Source organism: Myotis yumanensis, unplaced genomic scaffold (assembly GCF_028538775.1).
Source record: "Myotis yumanensis isolate MYYU_CA2020_CCGP unplaced genomic scaffold, mMyoYum1.0.hap1 SCAF_8, whole genome shotgun sequence".
Lineage (NCBI taxonomy): Eukaryota > Metazoa > Chordata > Mammalia > Chiroptera > Vespertilionidae > Myotis > Myotis yumanensis.
The window spans coordinates 39,581,770-39,608,149 of record NW_027223759.1 but is presented as its reverse complement, the minus strand read 5'-3'; the positions used below and the strand labels follow the sequence as shown (position 1 = coordinate 39,608,149).

The following is a 26,380-nucleotide window of genomic DNA, read 5'->3' as shown; positions in this document are numbered from 1 at the left end:
GCAGAAGAATATGTTAACCACACCACAGAGATACTCCTGGCAATGAAAAACTCCACAGGACAAACAACTGGGTCTCTTCAAGGAAAAAAAAAAAAAAAATGGATAAGAAAAGAGAAAGAGAAAGACAGAATCCTACAACAAATAATAAGAGAATTACATATTCTTTTAAAGCAATCATAAAATATTTTTAAATGACTATATATCATACCATAAAGAAAGTCTAGGTACATTTCAAAGAAAAACTGCAATGAAATTAAGGTAGGAGTCAATAATCAATCAAATCAGAAATTATTAACAAAATTAAAAAACCCTATCCACTTGGAAAGGCATCTCAACCAATCACAACATATGGACATTGTTTAATTCCTGATACAAATAAATAAACCAATGTGTGCCTTAATTTACATATAAATTAATGAATAAATTTCAAACTATAGCATTTATAAATAATATTCTATATAGAACCAAATCTTTTTATAACATTTATCAAATAATGACAAATTTGAAACCAATTGGCTCTTAGATATTAAAGGATTTTTTTAAGGCATGATAATGGGTATTGGGTTATAGATTTTATAGTCTTTATGTTTTAGAGACACACAATGAAAAATTTATTTACAGATAAATTGAAATATCTTCAATTTCTTTCACTATAATATCCTCAGTTTTCCCTGAGCAAAGTGGCTGAGGGTAAGGATGAGGCAGGAGGGACCATGCATTGATCATTGTTGGAACTAGATGTAGGGATACAGAGAGTTCATTATTTATTTAAAAACTAAAATAAATAACTATACATTTTTCTTTTAAAACAATCTTCCCAGAGCCGAAGCTGGTTTGGCTCAGTGGATAGAGCGTCGGCCTGCGGACTGAGGGGTCCCAGGTTCGATTCCAGTCAAGGGCATGTGCCTGGGTTGCGGGTACATCCCCAGTGGGGGATGTGCAGGAGGCAGCTGATCGATGTTTCTCTCTCATCGATGTTTCTGGCTCTCTGTCTCTCTCCCTTCCTCTCTGTAGAGAATCAATAAAATATATTTTAAAAAATTAAAATAAAAAAAATAAAACAATCTTCCCAGAAAAAAAATACCAGGCCCAGCCAGTATACAAGTGAGTTTTAAAAATCAAATCAATTTTCAGTAGCTAAAAAGTATTTTATTAACTAACTATGTTGTGAAAGTTTGTGTGTGATGCTACAAGTACAGCAGACCTCAAACCAGCTTTAATTCTGGCCCTACTCCTTACTAGCCCTGAGATTTCTAGCAAGTCGTGTGAAGCCTGGAAGCCTCAGTGGTCTCCTCTTGTAAATCAGTGCATTTGTCCTGATGACCTATAAGCTACTTGCTTAGCTTCACAGTCTAAGAAGCTTCATTTAAATTTAAAAAAAAATCAAAGAACAGACCATTTCTTAAATGCTTTCAGATAATAAAAAGAAAGGAAACACCCTCAACTTATTTTGAGACTAAACTAACAGATTTCCAAGGATAACTTGAGAAAAGACCATAATGATTTAAATATTTTCATTAGCTAATATCAAGTGGTAGCAAGGCGTAGAGCAGCAGAAACGCTTATACACAAGTGGATATACAAATTAAAATGCCTCTTTGGAAAACAATTGGGCATTATCTTGAAATTGTAAACATTTCTATAACCTTTGCCTAGATATTCTGCAAACAAACAAACAAACAAAAACCTTATACATGTTTATCAGGAGACATATACCTGTATATGTTTATAGAGCAACATTTATAATGGTGAAATGGAAACAACCCAAATACCCATCAACAGAATAAGTATATTGTTTTTATTCATACAATGGAATAACATTCAGCAGTGAGCATGCAGCAACTGCATCTACAGCAAGAATATGCATGACTCTTAGGTAATGAAGAGTGAGAAAAAGCAAGTCAGTGAAGACTAAAATCATGATACCATGTTTATAAAATTCAAAAAACAAATAAAACCAAATATATTATTTTAGAGTAAATATCCCTAAATCTACACTAATAAAAGACAAAGATGCTAATTGACCATACCTTCACTATGCTCATCAGCCAATCAGTAGAGTATGCAAATTAACCCAACAAAGATGGCCATTAGATTTGCATACTGCAGGCAGATCCCGCTGCACTGCCCTGCGCAGGTGGCAGCAGGATCCCCAGCCGCCGCCTGCCCCAGCGCGGGATCCGGGCCTGCCATGTGCAACCGGGGGAGACGGGGCAGGCACTGCGGGATCAGGCATGCCATCTGCCACCAGGGGAGTGGGCCTAAGCCAGCAGGTGGTTATCTCCTGAGGGGTCCCAGACTGTGAGAGGGCATAGGTTGGGCTGAGAGATCCCCCCGCCTCCTGCCAGTGCACAAATTTTTGTGCACCAGGCTTCTACTATAAATATAAAAGATAAACATTCTCTATTTCACATTTAAGTTTTTAATACACACATACAGAAAGAAAACATAAACAGAAGATGAATAAACACAAATAATTTAAGTGTTCAGGGATGGGGATGGGTGAATGGGATCAGAGAAGGGCACTCAGATTTATTTTAAGTTCTAGATATTTGAGTTCTTAGGTTATGTGGTAGGTACTCAAGTGTTTGTTTTATTATTAAGCTTCTTGTATACATATACATTTTTTTAAATAGTATGTACCAAATGCCGTATTAAAAAATCTAAGAAAAGAATGATTAGAAGAAGGAAATGAATATAGAAGAAACAAGATGAGATCTGGGGAAACAGTACCTCTTCTGAGGTAGCAAGCAAGGAGGTTAGAGGTAGAACAAGGAAAATTGGGAGGTGGTAATGACAGGGAAGTTAAGAGTTCATATGATTCCTTTTTCCATTAAAAAAAATAAAAGAAATAAGATACAGAACATTAGATTACATTTTTGGTTAGTTTAATAACTTCAAACTGTATAATACCTATCTACTTTAAATGGCAATTTAATGTTATCTCTAGGATAAGGAGCTTAGCATATTTTACTATTTAGGTACCAATGGGAGCTAATTTAAAAGAAACAATAAAAGAAACACAGAAAACCGTTTTCTCTTAGTGAAGAACTTGTCACAGAGGGCTTTATTTTATCCTCTAGCTCCAATGCAGCTTCTTTAGACTAGTTCTTAAGAGACAGACATGATGTTAAACATTCAACAATAAGTGGAGTTAAGCCATAGAAACCATATATGTTGCCACCAACTCCTTTTGGGATCCAGGCAGACACTTCCACTCTAGAAAGATTAAACACAATCAGATCCCAGGGAGGGGCTTCTCCTTTCTCTAAAAATGTCTAGCTATTTATTAACTAAGTATATACTAACAATGTATTTATTCGATGAGGAAATAAACTACCTGCTAAATTGACCATCAATTCACATATGAAAAGATGACATTTCCAAAACACTCTCTCCTGAAAAAAAAATGACTGGACAGAAAATACAATGAATGGAAAACATAATAAATGGTCTTTCTGCTCTTTAATTTAGCCTTATTTGGCACAATATTCTATTTAAAACGCTGAAATATCTTTTAAAAAAATCCCTCTATCGTGTTCCTCATATTATAACAACTTTTAATGATGTGCTGTTTATTTTCTAAATAATCATTATTTAATGGAAGTTAAATTTATTTATTAAAAGTATTATTTATTAGATTTTATGTATTCTAATGTTGGAAATATAAAAATAAATAAGGTTCTCTAAAGGAAATAGCTTTTTTTGTTTCTGCAATAATCCAGAGACTGCTGTACAACACTTTCATAAAGTGGATTAACAATTTCTGGTTTGTTTCTGAAGTCTTTGTTGACAATACTCTAAATAAATCTACATGTTGTTGCTCCTCTGGTCATAATAGTGCAGAGGGCCAAAGGCTTTACTATAATACCCCCAAGAGATTTCCAAATTCCTTTCTTAAGTTAAACACCATTAAATAACTAGAAGGATCCTAAGCTAGGAGCCAATCATTCCAGGTTTATACCCTAGCTCTGACACAAACTCACTCACCTTGTAGACGTCAACATAAAGGAATTCACTCCTGGCTTATTTCCCCAATCTGCCAAAGAAGCTACATTAAATTATTAATGATGCATCTTTAAGCTCTAAGAGAACATAATTCTGATCAGCTGTCATCCCATACATTTAACTTGGGCCATTGTTTCTAATATACGACCTGTTCTTGCCCAATGAAGAGCACTTGTCACTTTCCATCCACTCTGGTTAATCTCACTAAACACACACACACCTTTTTATATTTTGCAGTTCCTAAATCCATAAAATCATTGGCAACAGATTTCAAGTTTAATAAGCCAAAGAAAAAATCTGCAGTTACTCAGTTATATGTGGCAAAGGTTTATTAGCATCTGAATATTTCTTTTAAAGCTTTTTCCTAAAATTAGCTTAAATGTAAATAGTCAGATTCACTTTCTTTTATGACATAGAATATATTTAAGGATATACTACAAAAAGGAAGAAAAAAAGATCACTTTGCCAAATCCTTTCAAAGAAAATGAACACTATGAAATTGTTTTAATAGTAAAGTCCTACATAAAACATTACTTTTCCTTTACTTTATGTTGAGAGGTTAAGACAAATTAAATGAATAAGCATAATATTTTGTTAAATAGCACATGCAATTGTTCAATAAGTTTGAAGAGAAAAATATTTAACATGTTGTCTTTAACCAAAACTTTTGTGAAAGTTTTCTTTAATCTGAAATCGAATTTATAGAAAAGGCTTAAAACTTGTCTCTTCCTTACTCCCATTCTTCTGTTTGTAACTAGAACACGTATCCTTTCCTAATACAATATTCTTAAAGAACATAACACTGAACTTGTCACTCTCCAGGCACTGAGATATTTTACTTTTTAGTTTACTTATGCTAAGAATGTATGTGCAAGATTTGGAATTAAAATGTGTCTTGGTAAGTCTTTGCGTGCTTAGTACATACTTGTGTGTATATATGTTTATACACATACTATCTCAATGTGTATGTTTGATTGCATTTGTTTGCTGTAGAATATTTTTCTAAGGGAAAATAACTTTCTACAAAAACTGGAAAGAATAGATAGAGGAACATGAAGACAGTCTTTGGTCCCAGATCTAACATTAGTATGACCTCAGAAAAAGAACAGGATCAGATGCAGTGATAAAAAGAGATGAGAAGAAAACAATTTAGAATGGTGGCTGGTTATCAAAACAGTAAATAACACTTTTACTCTCATGAATGACAATAAAGAATGAGAAGGTAGAGATCCCTTTGATTATTAGTCTCACAATTTGAGGAAAAGACTACTGCCAGGACTACTTCAATTTTACCTTATCATTTGATAGACAATAGCAAATTATATCAAAATCCATCAACACCATGAGGTAAAATGTTGGCAAAGGACAGAAAGTACCTGAATATCTGAGTTGCTAAAGAAGAAACTGAACAGGTAGGCAACTATTTCAGACACAGGAAGGATGGCTGAAGAAACATTAAGGTGAGCAATGAAAGATGAATATGCAATAGCTGATGAAAAACATTAGAGAAATTAACAGGAAGAACTTCATCTAGAGGAAAAAAAGTAGGAAGAATGATAGGCAAGAAAATGTGAAATCATCTGGGAACGAGGTGTCATTAAAACAACTACTGGGTGTTTATTTGATGAACATGTAGACAGCTGGTAATAAATCCTTGTTATGGATAATTCCATGAGGTAAAACATACTGATGCTTACAGGAACACAAGTACTCATAACAAAGTTATAATGCACTTTCAACAGCCCAAATGATCCAAAATAACACCATGGAAAGTAGTTTTTAATTAAACAAGTATCTACGTTGAATTCAATTTTACATATAGCTCTAAGTATCATTTAATGGCTGGTGCTGAACTGCCCGGTACAGTTGAGTATGTTTGGTGGTATGTGAGGCAGCATTTGAAACTACTCTCACCTCATTAGGACATTAGGCTTTTACTTGGGAAAATGTGCTAGCTGAACCTCTTCAATGCCTAACAGAAAACATGCTGAAACAAGAAGCTTTAATGCTTGAGTTTTAAAAAATCAATCTATGACATCAAATCAAGGCAGACAGGAATTCTCTGTCTTACATTTTATCCTCCAAGATGCATGGCATTACAGCACAATTAATTCATAAAGCATGAGACCCAACTGGACATAGCATTTCTGAGCAGATCCTTATGCTTATGCCGGCTATGACAGGCTCCTCACAAAGGGGTCTTCTCCCTCACTCAGTGTCCGTGGCTTTCGTTTCTGAACTACTGGCTCCTGATCACTTTGCATCCTCCTGGAGAAACATTTCCTGGCAGGAGCAGCGGTCCTCCCAGACTGTCTTAAGTACTCACTCACCATGGCAACACCAGGCGTCCTGCTTTCAGCCTTCACTTCCTTCCCTCACTACACTTGTTTCTCTTCCCTGGGATGCATTTCTCATTCAATTATCAGGATAACACCTTTCTTAATGTACATGCTGGCATATACCCTTCTACTATGTCTAGATCACAGTCAGATCAATAATGACAAAAGCTGAAACATAAAAGTGAAAAACAAAACATCTGACTTCTGCTTAGCATGTAAAAAGGCGGAAAGAGCCCTAGCCGGTTTGACTCAGTGGTTAGAGTGTGGTCCCACAGACTGAAGGGTCCTGGGATCGATTCGGGTCAAGGGCATGTACCTCAGTTGCAGACTCGATCCCTGGCCCTGGTCCGAGCACGTGTGGGAGGAAACCAATCGATGTGTCTCTCTCACATCGATGTCCTTCTACTCTCTCTAAAATCAATGGGAAAAATATCCTTGGGTGAGGATTAACAAAAAAACAGATGGGAAGAGCATTGCTCCAACCCTTACAAGAACAACAACAAAACAGTGCAAGTTTATCTGAAAAATCACAACTTTTCTTGAATCCATGAAAGTTAAGTTCACAGGGAAACCAATTAACCTGAAATCTAAGGAAAGACTTGCACCTTCAAGAACGGATGGAGCCGGAACACTTGTTTATCTGGAGAAAATGCTAGACTCCACACAGGCCAGGAAAGAATTCAGCTAACATTTGAAATGAAATGCTCAAGGTCAAAAGTGGGCTAGTATCAAAGTTGCAGAGCCCTGGTAGGTGCTGCCACAAGAATTCAAACTCATTTGCAGGCTCCTCTCCACAGACTTGCCAGGGACTCCAGAGGAAGATTGGGAGTAGTTAAGAAACTTCAGCACAGCCTCTCTCAGAGTACAAGCCTTAGAGAAGGCAGCAGCAGCCACTATGGGAAAGGCATGAAGTTGATGCACAGCCTAGATTCTTCAACTCTTACCTCTCCAAAAGAACAAAAACCTTCAGCCGTAACCAGTTGGGCTCAGTGGATAGAGCATCGGCCTGCGGACTCAAGGGTCCCGGGTTCGATTCCAGTCAAGGGCATGTACCTTGGTTGTGGGCACATCCCCAGTAGGGGGTGTGCAGGAGGCAGCTGATCGATGTTTCTCTCTCATCTATGTTTCTGACTCTTCATCGCTCTCCCTTCCTCTCTGTAAAAAATCAATAAAATATATTAAAAATTAAAAAAAAAAACAACCTTCAGGTGCTCAGATAAGGATGATAGACTGGCTTTAGGGCACAAGTACGAGTAAAGCCCCACTGCAGCTGGAGGAAGAGAAAAGAAGAACCTTCTATCCTATTGTGGGCAGGAATATATTATGAGCCCAGATTACAGAGGCCCCCTGAAGTTGGGGAAAGGGCAACACCACTAAGGGGGCTCTAACCACTGGACTCACCATTACAGAGCTTGCCTAAGACCGAAGCTATATCAGAACAGAGAATGTCCCTCTGATAAACACTGAGTAACAAGTAACAGCAGTCTACTGCTGAGGGAAAGTTAGCAGTGCAAAGAGAAACCTTCTCTGAGACACACAGGTGCAAAGGAAAAACCAAGAGCTGAGGGTGGAATACTAACGGGGTGGGGCAAAAATAGGTTCACAAATGTTATGGAAAATAACACAATAACTAATAAATAATAATACAAGAATAAACTCTGGGTTTTGCAAACTCATAACTATAAACCTACTTTTGTACCACCCTGTTTATAAAAACAAACCGCTCTGGCAAATCAGCCCACATCTTCAACACAAAGCAGCCAGAGGGACTTGAAGCCTGTGGTACACTGAGGAAAATAGCAACAACAAAAGCCAACTCAACTCAGCTCAACCCACCAACCCTTCCCGTGCCCCACTAAAAGGCTTTGTAAAAGACAAGATGGGCCCATATGCAAGCACAAATACCATTTGCCTCAATTGCTACTGTCCTAAACAAGATGTCCAAAATCCAACAAAAAATAACAAGGCACACAAAAGGAAAGAAAGAAAACAACCCACTGCCAATAAACAAGCAAACAACATAACCAGAATGAGACAGACCCAGATATTAAAAATGTCAGGTAGGGAATTTAAGATTATTATAATATACTAGAGGCCAGGTGCACGAAACTCACGCACTCGGGGAGAGGGGGCGCCCTCAGCCTGGATTGCAAGAGGGAGCAGGCCAGGCTGAGAGACCCCATCGGTGCACGATCAGGGCTGGGGAGAGACGCAGGAGATTGGCCAGCGGGGGGGGGGGGGGGGGGGGGGGGGACGGGGACGGGGACGGGACCGTGGGAGGGCTCCAGGGTGTGTCCAGCATGTCTCGCTCAGTCCTGATCAGCCAGACCCCAGCAGCAAGCTAACCTACTGGTCGGAGCGTCGGCCTCCTGGTGGTCAGTGCACATCATAGCAAGCAGTTAACTTGCCTTAACATATCATTAGCATATTACGCTTTGATTGGTTGAATGGCCAACCGGATGACTGGACACTTAGCATATTAGGCTTTTATTATATAGGATGCTAAAGTTTCTCATGAACAAACTGCAGAACAAATGGGGAATCTCAGCAAAGAGTAGACACTACAAGAAAGGGTCAAACATAAATTACAGAAAACAAAAACATGGCAACAGAGATTTAGTAAGTTTGCTTCATTAACAAACTCAACACAGCCAAGAAACAATGAACTTGAAAATGGATCAATAGAAAATACCCAAACTGAAACACATACACACATACACACACACACAAAATAAACAGAACACCAATTTGAAATCACATTATGAACCATCTTGACAGTCATGGATCACTCTGACACAATGGCAAACACACATTCTTGTCACATACAAGGAAATCAAGATAGACCATATACTGAGTCAAAAAATAACTTGCACAAATTAACAATAACCAAAGTCATGAAACATATATTATCAGATTAATAACTTGACACAACTGTTAACTCAAATGGATCATAGATCTAAATATAAAACCTAAAATATACGAGACTTTTTTTAAAAATATATTTTTATTGATTTCAGAGAGAAAAGGGAGACAGACAGAGAGAGAGAGAGAAGCATTCATCGGCTTCTTCCTACACGCCCCCTATTGGGGATCAAACCCACAACCCAGGCATGTACCCTTGAAGGCAATCAAACCCAGGACCCTTTAGTCAGCAGGCTAACGCTCTATCCACTGAGCCAAACCAGCTAGGGCTAAGAGAAATCTTTGTGACCTTAGGTTAGGCAAAAATTTCTCAGCTACAGCACAAAAAGCCTTGTTAATAAAAAAAAAAAAAAAATTTAAAGCTGCACTTCAGCCCTAGCCGATTTGGCTCAGTGGACAGAGCGTCAGCCTGCGGACTGAAGGGTCCCAGGTTTGATTCCGGTCAAGGGCATGTACCTTGGTTGCGGGCACATCCCCAGTAGGGAGTGTGCAGGAGGCAGCTGATCGATGTCTCTCTCATCGATGTTTCTAACTCTCTATCTCTCTCCCTTCCTCTCTGTAAAAAATCAATAAAATATATATTTTTTAAAAAAGCTGCACTTCATCAAAGTTAAAACTTCTTGAAACATGCTGTTAAGATCTTGAAAAGCAAATGACAGACTGAGACGTAACATCTGCAAATTACATAGCTCATAAAAGACCTTTTTTTTTTTTAAAGGGGAAAAATGTTTACCACCAAAGAAGGTAATAATGATATGTAAACATTTGAAAATATACTTGTATCATTAGTCATTAGAGAGATACAAGTTAAAACCAAAATGATACGCCGGACCGGTTTGGCTCAGTGAATAGAGCGTCGGCCTGCGGACTCAAGGGTCCCGGGTTCGATTCCGGTCAAGGGCATGTACCTTGGTTGCGGGCACATCCCCAGTGAGGGGCGTGCAGGAGGCAGCTGATCGATCTCTCTCATCAATGTTTCTAACTCTCTGTCCCTCTTCCTTCTTCTCTGTAAAAAATCAATAAAATATATTAAAAAAAAGAAAAAAAAAACCCCAAAATGATACACCTCTACACACCCACTAGAATAACTATAATCTCAACAAACAAACAAAAACTGACAATAATACCAAGTGCTAACAAGAATGGGAATTTCATACTCTGCTGGTGGGAATGCACAATTATACAGCCGCTTTGAAATTCTACTTTGGAAGTGTTTTATAAAGTTAAATATATACTTACCATATGGCCCACCAATCCCATTCCTAAGTATTTTACCCCTCAAGATAAAAAATTCATATAAAAGCCTATACATGAATGTTTATAGTACTTTATTTGTAATCACTAAAAACTGAAACAACCTGGGGAATGGATACACAAACTGTGGTACACCTTCACAATGGAATACTATAACTAAATAATAAGAACTATCAATACAACATGGATGAATCTCAAGTGCAAATGCGTATGTGAAAAAAGACAGATTAAAATTGTTACAAACTGCCGAAACCGGTTTGGCTCAGTGGATAGAGCATCAGCCTGCGGACTCAAGGGTCCCAGGTTCGATTCCGGTCAAGGGCATGTACCTCGGTTGCGGGCACATCCCCAGTGGGAGATGTGCAGGAGGCAGCTGGTCGATGTTTCTCTCTCATCGATATTTCTAACTCTCTATCTCTCTCCCTTCCTCTCTGTAAAAAAAAAAAAAATCAATAAAATATATTAAAAAAAAAAAATGTTACATACTGTGTCATTCCACTTCTATGACATTCTAGAAAAGGCAAAACTGTAAGGGCAGAAAACAGTTCAGTGGTTGTCAGGGACTAGAGATGGAAGGAGTTGACTACAAAGAAGTGTAATGGAAATTTTTGGAGTGATGAGATATTTCCTGATTGTGATGTGGTTACATACCTGTTTATGTTTGTCAAAACTCTCAAAACTGTACACTAAAATGGATAAGTTTTATTGCTTGTAAATCATAACCTAATATTTTCTTTAAGTGAACAAAAAAAAATCACTCATTTTAAGACATTCCAAGCTACCTCATTTAAGAATTAACCAGGCTTTCTTAAATCTTTCTCGGACACCTTAGGGACCTTACCTCCAGACCAAACATCCACTGACACTGACTTTATTGAAAATAAACATGTGTTATAGTATAGCAAGGTCCAAATGAGTATTAATTGTCTGACTTGTACAAGCACTGAAGGCTCTATATTTATAGGGTAAGGGTTGGGCTTTGTACACCTTGCAAAGCTTCCATATTTTATTTAACCGATATAAAGTTTAGTATCTATCAACTCTCCTACTAGGAAGCTGGGATAAACAGGCTGTGGAAGGAAAAATATGACAGAATTGTTTAAATTTCTATTTCATCTTTGGACTTCTTCCTGATCTACAATAAGATGTACTTGCATACAAGGAAAGTGAGAGGGAGAGAGAAATGTCAATAGGAAAGGATGGGTAATGGTGTTCATGTATCAAAACCAAACCAGATACTAAAATAAATAAATAAATAAATAAATAATTGGCATATCATATAAAATATGCTCTGACCTCAATTACAAAATATCTATGATTTCCTAGTATGACTTAAATGTCCTGTAGTAATTCACAAAAACTTTTTGACTAAAAAGTTTCTACTTATTCAAAGGAGTTAACAAAGAGTGATATAAATGAAAATAAGAAAGCATTTGTGGTCTTTGACAAAGCACCATAATTCATTCAACAAGTATCTGAATGCTGACTATATACTTACTGATCATTGCTTAGGCACTGAAGAAGCATTACTTACACACTGCATAGTATTCAAAGCTGCATAAACAAAACAATACCAGCGAACGCTATATGTAAAGATATAACACACTCCTATATTTACCTCAAAGCCAAGTCTATCCTTTTCTTTCCAAAAGCAAAAATGTGTTACTTTCTTATCCCAGAATTCATCTGGCTTTACCACACAAACAAGGGACACCTCAGCTGGAACAACATTCTGTAAAATATAAAAAAATAATTATAAATTATACATGTAAAATGGTTTATTAAAGTTATAAATTATTAGATATTCATGATTAGGCTGAGTAGTTAAGAGACCTTTGGAAAATAATTAAAATAATAAAGTAGAAGAAATACTCCAAACTTCAAAACATATATGGCAATAACGAAAAACTTGAAAGAAAAGCTGACTCAGAAAAGATTACAGTATTCCATTGTGAAGGTAAACAGCAATACACACAGTACAGTTAGTTATTTTTGTTTTACTGAATCTCTCAAACAGGAATATGTATAGATTAAACTGTAAGACAATTTTCAGTTGGAAAATTATAAAATTTCTTTTTTCTAACCCAATTTTCTTGGAGAAATTCTTCAAATAATGTAAAATCAATTTTCTCACAAAATAAGTTTCTTACAGGTCACTATACAAAAAAGATTCTGCATGATTATTAACTTAACAAGGACAAAGCTAATCTTTGACAAATACAATTTCACATTTAATAGATATGGTTATTCATATTACCTAAAAATGGAAATTAACATTTATCCATGTATAAATATCCCATGTATATTTTATCAGCAAGCTCCTTATACCTATCTTAAATTTGCCCGTTTCTATGACCTACACCGCTAATATCCCAAACTAGTCAGCCTTTGAAATATTCTCTACCTCTTACCAAGGTCTAGAAGGCCCTCCAAGGGCAGTGACCTCTCAGACCTCATCTCATACCTTTCTCCTCAGCTCATCCTCCCCCACAGTTATGCTGGCCTTGCTGCTCCTGGAATGTAAGAAGTCTATTCCCACCTCAGGACTTTTGCCTTGATGTTTCCTGTCTGGAATGTTCTTTGTCCCATATCAGAATGCTCCCTCAGTTCATATAGGATTCTACTCTAATATTCCCTCTTCACTAACCACCCCACCTAAAATAGCACCACTGGCTCAGTCTCCTTTTACCACTGCATTTTTCTTCCTAGTACTTACCACTATCTGATGTTTCATTACTTAGTAATTTTCCTGCTTATTGTCTAACTCTCCCAGTAGAACATAAGCTGCCCAATGGCAGGCACCTTATCTATCATGTCACTCCTATGTGCGTGGCATATAGAGGATACTCCATATATATATATTTATTGAATAAATGAATTTGCATTAATAAGTGGCTTTCATCCTCCCAACTTTACAGAAGAATAAATTGAGCTTCAGAGAACTAAAGTAACTTATCCATAATAAGAGTTAAGTGATGGCGCTGTAATAGAAACCAGGCCTGTCTGACTCTAAAAAAGTTCTACCACACCATTTCAAATCTTCTAGACCAGGGGTCAGTAAATTCTTTCTGAAGGGCCAGATAATAAATATTTTAGGCTTTGCATGCAATACAGTCTATGTTGCAACTATTTAAAATTCTGTCCCTGTAGTATAAAAGAAGACATAAGCAATATGTAAACAAATGAGTGTGGCTAAGTTCCAATAAAACTTTATTTACAAACTCCAGGAACCAACAACCACAAATTTATATTCTACACCATAAATGGCATAACTGAATAATGATAATATAATAATAATAATGTTATTATTAATTAGGGAACAACAAAGACCTTCCTACTTAAAACATGGCACTGGACACATCACAAACCTAGTGTTCCCTGCAACGACTGGGCTGTGAATAAACTAAGTACAATATTTTATTAATTTCCATTTTATTAAAAATCAAAATCAAAACATTTATCAGAGGGACAAGGAGTTTAAGGTAGATTAAAGTTTATTCATATACTGACTAGTGAAAGATTATTATTTCAAAATCATTAAATATTAAAGCTGTGAGAAACAAGAGAAACCAAGCCACCCCTCTGAGAGAATATTAGCCCTAGGGAGAGCCAGCACTAAGTTCTGGGCTCCCAAACAACTGATACCAGTACCTTCTGAAATAAAAACAATGAGAGACTTCGTATGTAGAAAATGTTTGACTAGGAGCAAACAACAGGCCATTGCAATTTCTGAAAATGTTAACTATTAATAAATCCAAAAGTTGTTAAAATACCTATCAGAAAAGAAATCATAAGAAGGGATTAAATCAGCCATTGATTGTAAAAACAGAACTGCCACTGATCAAAGTCCAGTTCAGACAGCAAGCCCCAGTGCATCTGTGACACAGTTGAATAACAGGATGAAAGGAAGAACACAGGTCATAATTAATGGATTTCTCACCTAATAGTTATTTTAACAACTTTGACAGAGAAGAGTTAACCTTCAGTGTTTGGAATTTAACAGTGCTGGGAACATATTTGACAGGAAAAGTAATGGTAGGGCACTAATCTGTGCTCTGTTAAAAACTGATCCTCAGGAGGCTATGTTTTTTTCAATACAATGGAGTGATTCTTTTTTATTTTTCCAAATTTTTATTTATTAATTTTAGAGAAAAAGGGAGAAAGTAAGAGTAAAACCAATTTTTGTTGTTCTGCTTATTTATGAACTCATTGTTTGATTCTTGAATGTGCCCTGACTGGGGACAGAACCCACAACTTTGGCCTATCAGGACAATGCTCTATCCAACTGAGCTACCTGGCCAGGGCCAAAGGAGTGATTCTAATGGTGAAGGTTTAGACCAAACAGTTAATAATAAGGAAATGGGTAGATAATTTGGGGACCATCTCAGATATATCACCTGGAAAATATAAACTTTGTAAGGGATAAAGCTAAGACCATGCTTAGGACCTGATAAGTTCCAATCGTGGCTCTTTCCATTTTCACTACAAGAATCTCACTAAGTTATTTAAAATCCTTGAACCTCAGTTCACTTTTGGGGATAATAGAACCTGCTTCCCAAGGCTCTAAGAATAAAGTTCAATGAGATAATTTATATAGCAAGCTTAGTACGGTACTCGAACTCTAGTAAGCACTAAAACTGAAAAATAAATTACCAGTTTCCACACCTTGAATTCCTTTTCCTAATTATACCAAATAAAAGCTATAACAATGAGTCATTCTCCTTGTTAATTAATTTTTTAAATTATACTCCTTTCTACAAAATCCTGAAGCAGCTACCAATTATTTCCTAGTTCATTTAAAAGTCTTGATCTTGCTTTAAATATCACTGATATTTACCTAACTGAATGTTCACTATCCCATGTAACTGCCAACTTTTCTTTCCCCCACACTGGCCTGCCGTCAACTCCCTTCAGTGTGTTTGCTTTGTTTTTGAGCTGTCTTCTAAAGTCAGTGTGCTGCCAAAAATGCTCTTATACAATCTCTTATATATCACTCACTTAATTTTTACCTTTTCTAGAAGCCCTTCTGAGGAAACCCAGGTAAGAGCAATCTGGCCCTTTCAATTATTCAAATATTTTATTTTTCCATTTCTGATCACAGTATCCTCAACATGCTTCTAATACATCAACAAATGTTTACTAAGTTCCTACTATATGCAAGAGACCATGTATGTATTCTGTGAGGAACACAAGACAATATAAAACACAAGACTAGAATCAGATCATGGCCTGTATAATTGCAGCTGTTTAACAAATGCTAATTTGTGAGCTGCTAGAGTCCTTGGGGACACAGCTGTTAAGTACAGTTCTGGATTAGAAAGAAATAGACCAGTGGTCGGCAAACTGTGGCCCCTTGAGTGTGGCTCTTCCACAAAATACCATGTGTGGGCTCGCACGTACAGTGCGATTGAAACTTCGTGGCCACACTCAAGGGGCCAAAGAGCCGCATGTGGCTCTCGAGCCACAGTTTGCCGACCACTGAAATAGACCATCTTGATTCCTGGTGCACTGTGGAGGAAAGGGGGGTAGGGGGGACCAGAAGGGAGACATTTATCAAAACCACTTAAGAAGCTTTTGCAGAATAGAATTACCCACTCCTACTCCCTACCTGTAGTATCAGAATGGGGTGGAGTAGGGATGACGCAGATATTACAGCCTGCAAAAGCTCCCAGGTGAATCTGATAATGTCTCCCCTCACACTTTTACCCTGACTGGTCTACTGGCTTAAATTATTTAAACATGACATTATTTTTGATCATTTACAAACCTTCGGAATAGGGTTGACATTTATTTTACTCCTCAAAGTCAAACCTACAAGAACTGAATTGAATGTATCAAACCAATAGTTAGCTGTGCATTTCAGAGCTCAGTCGCTGCTGAGAAGCCTGGGCACAGTCCTATAAATGAAATGCATTGGCCATTATCACCTTATCTGTTGTTGTAAAATAAAACCATTTTCTGATAGTCAAAAATAAAATTACCTGTAGCATTAAGACTACTGTTTTCACCACATTCCACTGTGATTTTCTGCCATCCACAATCACGGTAAATCCTCTAGCCTTACACTTTTCACTGAAATGAAACAAAACTACAAAATATTAAAATAAACTTCATATTTTATTCTTCACAATTCTAAATAAAGTTCGCATCTTAATTGTATATGGAGCAGCATTAATCTCACTTGTTTTGGTTTACATTGTCAGCAAGACTATATCATTTGAGTTTTCTCAAGCAATTTATTTTTCTCGTTTCAGGAAATAATGAGTATTTACAAGCTAATTTGGCAAGAAAATTACTTTAAAAGCATGGAAAGTCACTTTCTTAAAGAGAGAAGAAACCAAAGTAACCTTCAAATAGTCTCACTGGTCTCTTAATTTCTTCATCTATAAAATGGGATCACAATGAAGTAGGTAACTAATGACTGCCAAGTGCACACGTAATTCTCGTCTCTTCTTTCGGTCTGGGGTATAAGGTTTGTAAAGTGATACTGTAAAACAGGTAGAAAACGAAGTAAGCTATTACTGAACCATTGGAAATGGGTCTCTTTGTGTTCTTTTGGAGAAAACTAATGAGATGAGGTAGCATTCAGTGTGCCCAGTAATTCAAAGCTTGAATACAGCATCTCTAACCCACCTTTGCTCTCATTTTGCACTCTCCGTCACGTGACCAGCAAAATATTATGTTGTGTGTTGGAAAGTGTTATTGCTATTTATTACCTATTACTCAAGAACTTACTAACACTTTCTAGAAGCCTACCCTAGTAAAATGCAACTATATGAAAAAAACTCCATTCTAAAACCAAGCCACATAGCTCTATTATTATTGTTGTTGTTGTTTTACTTATAAAATCAATTGGATGCAGGGATCTCAATTACCCTTCCTCCAATACAGTGGAAGAAACTACCTCTTTGCTTAGCAGAGCAAGGATTTATAGTGAAACCTCTCCCCACTCAAAGTTTTCCCAATTGTGTACATTAAAGGAAAGGTAAACAGCAGACCCTTTCCTGAGATTTAAATCCAATAGTTGAGGGGATTTTGCTAATCCTCCTTAATCCCTCTAAGAATTCACAATAGCCTCAAGGCAGTGGTTCTCAACCTTCCTAATGCCTCGACCCTTTAATACATTTCCTCATGTTGTGGTGACCCCCAACCATAAAATTATTTTCGTTGCTACTTCATAACTGTAATTTTGCTACTGTTATGAATCGTAATGTAAATATCTGATATGCAGGATGTATTTTCATTGTTCGAGACCCACAGGTTGAGAACCGCTACTCAAGAGGGCTCTTGGAGAAGCGATGTCCAATTCTAATGAAAAACAGTAAGATCATAAGAATGATATTGCTAAAGGCAGGAACAGAACCTGAGCTTCCAAAATAAGAGCAAGAAGTGTGCAACAGCTGAACAAATTGAATCATATGACCATATAAAAAACTTGCACACAAATGTTCATAGCAGCATAATTCAAAATAGCTAAAAGCAGAAATAACCCAAATGTCCATCAATTGATAAATGGAAAAACAAAATGTGATAATCCATACAATGAAATATTATTCAACCAGAAAACAATAAAGTACTGACACATGCTATATAGTGTAAACCTAGAAAAGAAGACAGACACAAAAGTCCATGTATTATATGGTTCCATTTATATAAAATATCCAAAATGAGCAAACCCACAGAGACAGAAGAAAGAAAATTAGTGGTTATCATAGGCTGGAAGGAGGGGAGGAAGGGGAGTTCCTGCTAATAGGTATAGGGTTTCTTTGTAGGCTAATGAAAATGTTCTGTAATTACAGTGTGATGGTCACGCGACCTTGTGAATATACTGAAACCTGCTAAATGGTACCCTTTTAAAGGGTATGTGAATTTCATGGTATTTGAATTATATCTCAGTAATTATGTATCTCGAATGCTGAAGTGTTCTATTTTTGGATTTTGTATTACAAAATATAGGGCCTACTAGTATTGTTGGGGGGGGGGGGGGGTAGCGGGAAGCTGAGGCAATATAATAGTCACTTCTGGATTAGCAACAATACATAAAGACTTACTGGGAAAGCAAATCTGACATCTAATTGCTGGTTGTGGGATCAGGTAAGGAGAAAATTCCTGGAGTTCCCTACCAACAAGACATCTAGGAAGACCCCTATGACCCAGGGAGAACAAAAGCCCAAGAGAGACCAGCTGGAGAGGGTAGCTGGCAGTTGAGTGGTTTTCACAGAAGTGACAGCAAGTCAGGGACTTCCAATGCATTGTGGGAATTTGCAGGAGGGAGAGCTAAGACACAGACTGCTTAGCAGAGGGCCTTTCCTGGTTGGGACTAGAGCCAAGAGAAGTGAGCCAACCCATAATTCGGTATTTTCTTCTCACTGGCATCTGCATGTCTCAGACACAGGTTATACAACCCATTTTGTTAAATAAGTTTTACATAAGGCTTTTATATTTCAAAGCACACTCTAAATTAATCTGTATATTAAGACAAAGAAAGTAATGAAGCTTGCAAATACCATCTGCAGTGATCTTAAGGGCATGAAATATTCCAAATTTATCTTTTGAGGTACTTAAAAACACCCTTAATCATAATTTTGTCACATTTTACTGAAATAGATAATGAAAACACACACAATCCAAAGACACTATTTCAACTACTTCAAGGGAGAAGGTGTTTTTTTGTTGTTGTTCTTTAACTTCATTCCTACAAGTGGAGTGACAGTTTAAACTGTTTTTAACAACATACATAATTTAGAAGCATGTTATGTTCTTATAAATGGCATGTTGAAGGAGCTGCAGTGCTATACTAATAAATTCCTATACTACTATTAACATGTTTATATTTTAAGAACAATAACAACAACAACAAAAAACTATTAAAATCCTGCCTCCTTGTTCCTACTCTATTAAGAGCCTTTCGAGGGCGAGGTGCCTCCGTTAAACAGGCAGTAAAAGAGAAGAGACTCCTCAACAAGCTCACTCACTCTACTTGCCAAAGGATTTCCTGAGCTCAGTGTTCTGCTGCTCTTAAAAATTTCTCTGATTACTATGAAGGGCTCCTTCTCCTCCACTCACAAAGCTCTGCTTATACTTTCATAATGGCACTAATTTCACTCATGCTTTTATTATAATTATTGTTTATAATTTATCTTCATTAGATAATATGCTCCCAAAAAAGCAAGAATATTATCTTACTGATATCTTGGCAGCTTCCAGCACAGTGCTTTAAATACAGAGGCCCTTTAAAAATGTAACATGATTCAATCAAATCACTCCTCAGTCAGAATGCAGCAATGGCTTGCCTTCTCATTCAGAACTTAATGGCCTGCAAGGTCCTCTTTGACCTGACTGACTTCAGCCTCTCTCTCTAATCACTCTTCCAGAACTCTATCCCTCTCAAACTGCTCCAGCCACCTTACTGGTCTCACAGGCTGAGCCTGCTTCTGCCTCAGGGCCTTTGCACTTCCTGTTCACTCTGTCTTCAATGTTCTTTCTTAATGCTCTTTCATCAGACATCTATAGGTCCTTTTCCTCAATTCAATCACATCTGATAAAATCTTACCATTTTGTAAAATATTGACTTACCTACCCTTTCCAAGCCATCTCTCTCTTAACTCTAGTGTTCATAGCCTTCATGAACATCTAATATACTGTGTATTTATTTGTAATATTAGTTTGACCATTAAGGAATAAGGCTGATAAGGGCAGGGGCTGGGTCTGCTTTGTTCACCCGTTTCCTCAGTACCTAGAACAATGAGGAGTTCATTGTAGGACCTCATGCATTTACTGAGTGACTAAAGACTTACGACCTTAATGTCTGTGCAATTTTTGGCAAGTCATTAAACCTCTGTGCTCTGATGTTTCTTCTGTAACATAAATGAGTTTTCTACAAGTAGGAAGAACCAATTTAAAATCTAAATTTGAATTTTTAAAAAATTCAAAATTTGAGAAAAATGGAAAGGTAACTTCTGTACATGTTGGAGCTCTACAGAATCAGGCATAACATGGAGACATTTTTCAAAATTCTGATGCCTGGGAGTTGACCTCCAGAGATTCTGATCCAATTGTTTTTGGGAGGCATACTCAAGAAACTTCAGCCCCCAAATATCACCGATGGGAGGAAAAGTTGAGGAGAGGACTTTTTTTGTTTTCCTTGTTGTTGAAATGAAGGATAGGCTCAAACAAATAGAAAAGTGTAAGTTTTGTCTTCACCCAAAAAATATAAAAATTAAAAATCCAAAGACCTTTGAATTAAAATATAAATATTTTTTGCATTTTTTTAAAGCAAGAATGTTTTAAACTCTAAATAGCCTTCACTCAATAAATTAAAATCTGCAGATGTACTTTATATAGTGAGATAACTAAATAAAAGATACTTTCTATTCAACACATTGCTCTAAGTTTTCTCAAGTAGCATGATATATAAATACTCAATCTTCATGTTCCTTAAAAGTTGACAGTACATATATTTTGGAAATCTGTATACTATTCAGTGCCTGAAGAACATAAAAAGAGTATTTTATCTGTTGTGGTTTCATAAATTACTGATTCTAGTGTTTTTAATTATAACTTCACTGCTAATAAGAGCAGATAAGATAGCAAAGTATATTTTAACAATAGCAAGAATCATTAGTAAGTGAATGAAGACATATTGAGATTTAAGAAAAGACACCTTAAGAGTCACCTTGGAATGCTGAGTAGATAGTCTAAGGTGACACTCAGCTCATCCATATTTGTCTGTTCCAAGCATAATGGAATTGTCAGAATGAGGCCACTTCGTCTGTCCTTTCCTCCTATTAAAGAAAAAAAAAGGTAAATTTAACATGTAATAGATATTAAAGCACTAAACAAATAATATATATTTGGATTCAATGCTACTAAAATGATTACAAGTTTAAGACATCAGTAAAAAACAAACAAACTACCTAATGGCTATTTATTTTATACAATGTAAATGTCCATAGTAGTACAGCAAAATTATATAAAATTTAGAAAAAAATTCACCCATGAAATTTTCCCTTACACATAGCAATTATCAGTTTAATTTTCTTCTTTCTAGTCTGCTTCTTAATTTAATCAACTCTTCAAACACCTATTGTGAGCCCAGCACAATAAGCATTTATAAATAAAATTAAATCAACCTAAGAAAAGCTTTAAGCCATATGAAATAACAGTATGAAATATGACAGTTTATTTATTAGGCTGTGTTATAAAAAAAGATTAAAGAAATGGAGAAAATTATAGGAGCTGTGATAAATGTGGAATGTTTCCTAGGATAGACTTAAGAAAATGATAGAATTTATAAACCAAGCCAAAAGAGCATTCTGTGATGAGGACTGATATGAGTTAACGCACAAAGGTCAGCTAGACATTCTTTGTTCATGAGGCAATAAAGAGAAAGCCCCTGCCCAGCTGAGAAGAGTGTATGGGACCTGGATATAGAAGCCTGAAAGCCAGGTAGTGAAACTTACATTTCATGTATGTTCAACTCCTATTCAATTTTCCATTAGCATTAAAATGTAACTAATACTTTTATACACAGAGAGCTTCTTTGAAAGTTCCCCATATGACTAACTTTTCACTCTGAAGCCCATCTTCTGATGCAACTGACACTTGTGGCCATTTTAGAAGCCTAAAAACCAGCAGATTCTACTGGAAACTGTTCTATATGATCTAAAACAGGGGTGGGAACCTTTTTTCTGTCATTTGTATATTTACAACATCATTACAGGTCATACAAAATTATCAACTTAAAAATTGCCTGCTATATTTAGTCAAACATTTAATTAACTCCCCCAATGCCTTGACGGGGCCAAACCAAATGATTTCATGGGTCTTATATGGCCCGCCAGCTGGACGTTCCCCACGCCTGATCTAAAAGGTGTGAACAAGATGACTGCTATGAGTGGCATAAGTGCAATTCTTGATGTACTGAACCATAGAGGATCCTTTTATTAGGTTAGCCATATAAATTACTGATATTCAACCATTTTATTTAACCTCAATAAATGGTAATTTCAAGTGATTCAACTTAATAGATAATCAATTGAGACTTTCAATTGCACATTTATTTTTTTTGGCTAGAATGTAAGTTAAAAAAAACAGATTGCACCCATGGTTTTCTAACTCTATTTTCTGAATGATTTTGGTTTTAAAAGTTTTTCTCTATTTTTAAACAAGTTTGAAAATCAAGTGTTAATTTAATGGTTAAAATAATTAATGGTCAATAGAGAAAATCAAGAGGGGTGGGCTAAGAGATGCTTCATTTTCTCCTCAAAAAATGTTAATCTTTATCCCTACATTAATAAGATGGAAGACAAGCTAGGATGCAGGGTATTAAAAAAAAGGTTATCATATCTGGACTGTAGCATGCGGACCCACTGTGGAATTGTCTTCAGAGGACAGGTCTAACATTCAGAACTACATTTAACCTTATGCCCTCAAGCTTTCACTATCAAACAATAAAGCAATCACTGGTACAAACACAAAAGAGGGCAGAAGCTGACAGGAAAAAGACTTTCAAGATAGGTAAGGTCAACAGTCAAATGTTGCACAGAGACAAGTGTCATAAGGAAGCAAAATATCAGTGATAAAGATTATAAAAGAATAATAATATCCACTCTTGGCAACGGTGTGGAGCAACGGCCATTTTGAAACAATATTGTTAGAGGGCAATCTGACAAAACCTCACACACATTTAAATGTAAATTCTCTTTAGCAGGCCCACTTACAGAAATACACACTACTGAACTGGTACAAAATGCACCAACTATGAATGAAAATGCTTCCTACAACACCTTTCGTATCAGAAAAGAATGGAAAATTGTAAGTGTCAACTGGTAAGGGAAGAGGATTCTTCATAAAAAGGAAATGCATGTTAATAAATAAGGAAACAATAATACTAATAGACAATATCTTATTTGTCCATTATACTACCCTAGAAAAACATGTCAATTTACAGAGAGCTGCAATATGCTTTGAAATAAAAAGACATTGGTAGCCTAAATATCAAGAAAATTCTGATAGGATCTAAAGAGTAAGAAAGAAAAAGCGAGATAACATAATACAAATAACCCTAAACAGGCTGGCCACAGTAGCTGTTCTAAAGCATGTGCTAATTTACTCAGTGATCCAGAATTCCAGAAAAATCACTACACCCAATGTACTCACCACTGCTCTCACACTGATAAAATATCTCGCAGTTTCTCTCTGACTCTTCTTAGCTGATACAGACATTGCGCTAATAACTGAAGGTAAACCAAGCCTGTATAACCAAGTTCAAACAGCAAAAACTGAAAGCTGTGTAACTGATATTTCATAATTCCCTCAGCACATTGAAACCTTCTCATAGAAAGATGGAAGACAAGCTAGGATGCAGGGTATCATAAAAACTAATTACTCTATGTTTTAGAAACAATTATTTAGATGCTATTTAGTCAATTATTCTTAGACTGTATCAATTATTTCATTTTCATGTAAGAAGTGAGACATCATGACATCTACCCTGTGGAGATCATTTTACCAAATTACACAACAGATAAAAACTGGCCTGCCAAGAAACAACAGTGACAGATTTGGCTTGCATGGCTATCCATTCTGATTAAAAGATGCCTCAGAAATACCCCTGAAACAAAAATCTCAGAAAAATGAAGTGCATTTCTGTCAAACTTATAAAAAAACAAGTTTATACATCAAAAACTTCCAATTTTAAAGAAGAAAACATACCTGAAAGGAAGGCTAGTTTTTTCTTCAGAATGGGTAATATTACCGAGGCCTCCATTTTACTCCAGTAAACTTCCTCACGTCTGAAAACACAGAAAGTTAAATATCAACCACAAGATGGTAATTACTCCATAAAATATATACTTATGATGGCTTATTCCAGGATTTCCAAATCTCAACATGACATATACTTTGAGTCGTATCATTTACTTATTTTTTGTAAGAAGCTGTCCTGTGCATTGTATGATATTTGGCAGCATTCTCTATTCACTAAAATACCAGAGCACTGCCCGTTTTAGATTGTGACAACCAAAATGTCTCTAAAACACTGTCGAACATTCTCTGGCAGGCAAAGTTACAGCCAGTTGAGAATCACTGTCTTCTCTGTTTTTCAGAGCAATACTCTTGGGCTAGAAAAGTGTCTGGTACACTGTAGGAACTCAATAAATTAATCTGTTGAAATTAAAAAAAAATGAATCAATTAATCAAACAGGTAGTCATCTTTCTACTGGTCTCCTTATTAATTATATAACTTAATTCCAAATACCCAATTCTTTCAGTTTCACTATTAAATGGCTTTCTCAGATTTTTCATATTCTCCATATTTTGTATTTTTATTTTTATTTTTTTTTATATATTTTTTTTATATTTTATTGATTTTTTACAGAGAGGAAGGGAGAGAGATAGAGAGTTAGAAACATCGATGAGAGAGAAACATCGATCAGCTGCCTCCTGCACATCTCCCACCGGGGATGTGCCCGCAACCCAGGTACATGCCCTTGACCGGAATCGAACCTGGGACCTTTCAGTCTGCAGGCCGACGCTCTATCCACTGAGCCAAACCGGTTTCGGCTATATTTTGTATTTTTAAATTATCCAGGGGAAACTATGATTAGCCCAGTAGATCTCTTTGTACCAAGTCATAAGTCAATGTTCTTGGTTTGGTTTTCTAGTGTCCACTTGGCCACAGCCAGGGGTTATGGCTAAATACAAAGAGTCACCATCCATCCAGCAAGGGCTAAGGAACAAGATCGTTTCCCTTAAAAGGGAGCTTTAGCATGGCAGGCATCTGAAGGCTTGGCCAGCTCTGTTTACTACCAAAAAAGGATTTCAAGGCAAGTGGGACGTTTAAAACAAGACAAAATAAGAAAATCAAACATTCAACTATATTATCCACCTATATTTAATTTCATGTCTGAGGGAGTATTGTCTATCATATTTTACCCCTCCTTTCCCATTCCCAACTCACACCCACCCACCATTATCACATATAGTAAGAGTTCCTTGGAGTACACCATGAAATTGCATTATATTTAGTGAGAGTATACTCTCTCTCTTTTTAAAATATTTTAGCCCCCTTTTTAACTGAGATATAATTGACATATAACATTATATTAGTTTTAGGTGTACAACATATTGATTTAATATTTGTATATAGTGCAAAGTGATCACTACAGTAAGTCTACTTAACATCTGTCACATACAAAGCTACAAAAATTTATTTTCCTGTGATGAGAACATTTAAGATTTACTCTCTTAGCAACTTTCAAATGTGCAATAGAGTATTATTAATTACTAGAGGCCTGCTGCACGAACTCATGCACTAGTGGGGTGCCTCAGCCTGGCTGAGGGATCAGGCCAAAACCGGCTCTCCGACATCCCCTAAGGGGTCCTGGATTGCAAGAGGGTGCAGGCCAGGCCGAGGGACCCCACTGGTGCACAGTCGGGGCCAGGGAGGGACGGGGGAGGTTGGCCAGCCAGGGAGGGACCACGGGAGGGCTCCAAGGCGTGTCTGGCCCATCTCGCTCCGTCCTGATCAGCCAGACCCAGCAGCAAGCTAACCTACCAGAGCATCTACCCCCTGGTGGTCAGTGCACATCACAGTAACTAGTTGACCAGTCAACTGTCTGCCTCTTGGTGGTCAGTACACATCATAGCAACTGGTCGACCAGTTGAATGTCTGCCCCCTGGTGGTTAGCGCACATAATAGGGAACAGTTGAGCAGCCTTAGCATATAATTAGCATATTACACTTTGATGGTTGACCGGATGACCGAACACTTAGCATATTAGGCTTTTATTATAGAGGTTAATATCTTATAATATCCAGAAAGCATACTCTGTTAAGAATAATTTTCTAGCAGA

General features: G+C 36.7%; 1 protein-coding gene across 1 annotated transcript in view; it reads right to left on the bottom strand.

Moving 5' to 3' along the window:
- SESTD1 (SEC14 and spectrin domain containing 1) overlaps positions 1–26,380 on the bottom strand; it is a 104,051-nt gene that overhangs the window by 45,188 nt on the left and 32,483 nt on the right. Inside the window, exons 2-5 of the mRNA XM_070422657.1 lie at positions 24,240–24,319; positions 21,199–21,307; positions 16,505–16,595; positions 12,142–12,255 (exon numbers count right to left, since the gene is read on the bottom strand). Of these exons, the coding sequence (XP_070278758.1) occupies positions 12,142–12,255; positions 16,505–16,595; positions 21,199–21,307; positions 24,240–24,294 (369 nt within the window). The 5' untranslated portion in view covers positions 24,295–24,319. The remainder of the gene's footprint in view (positions 1–12,141; positions 12,256–16,504; positions 16,596–21,198; positions 21,308–24,239; positions 24,320–26,380) is intronic.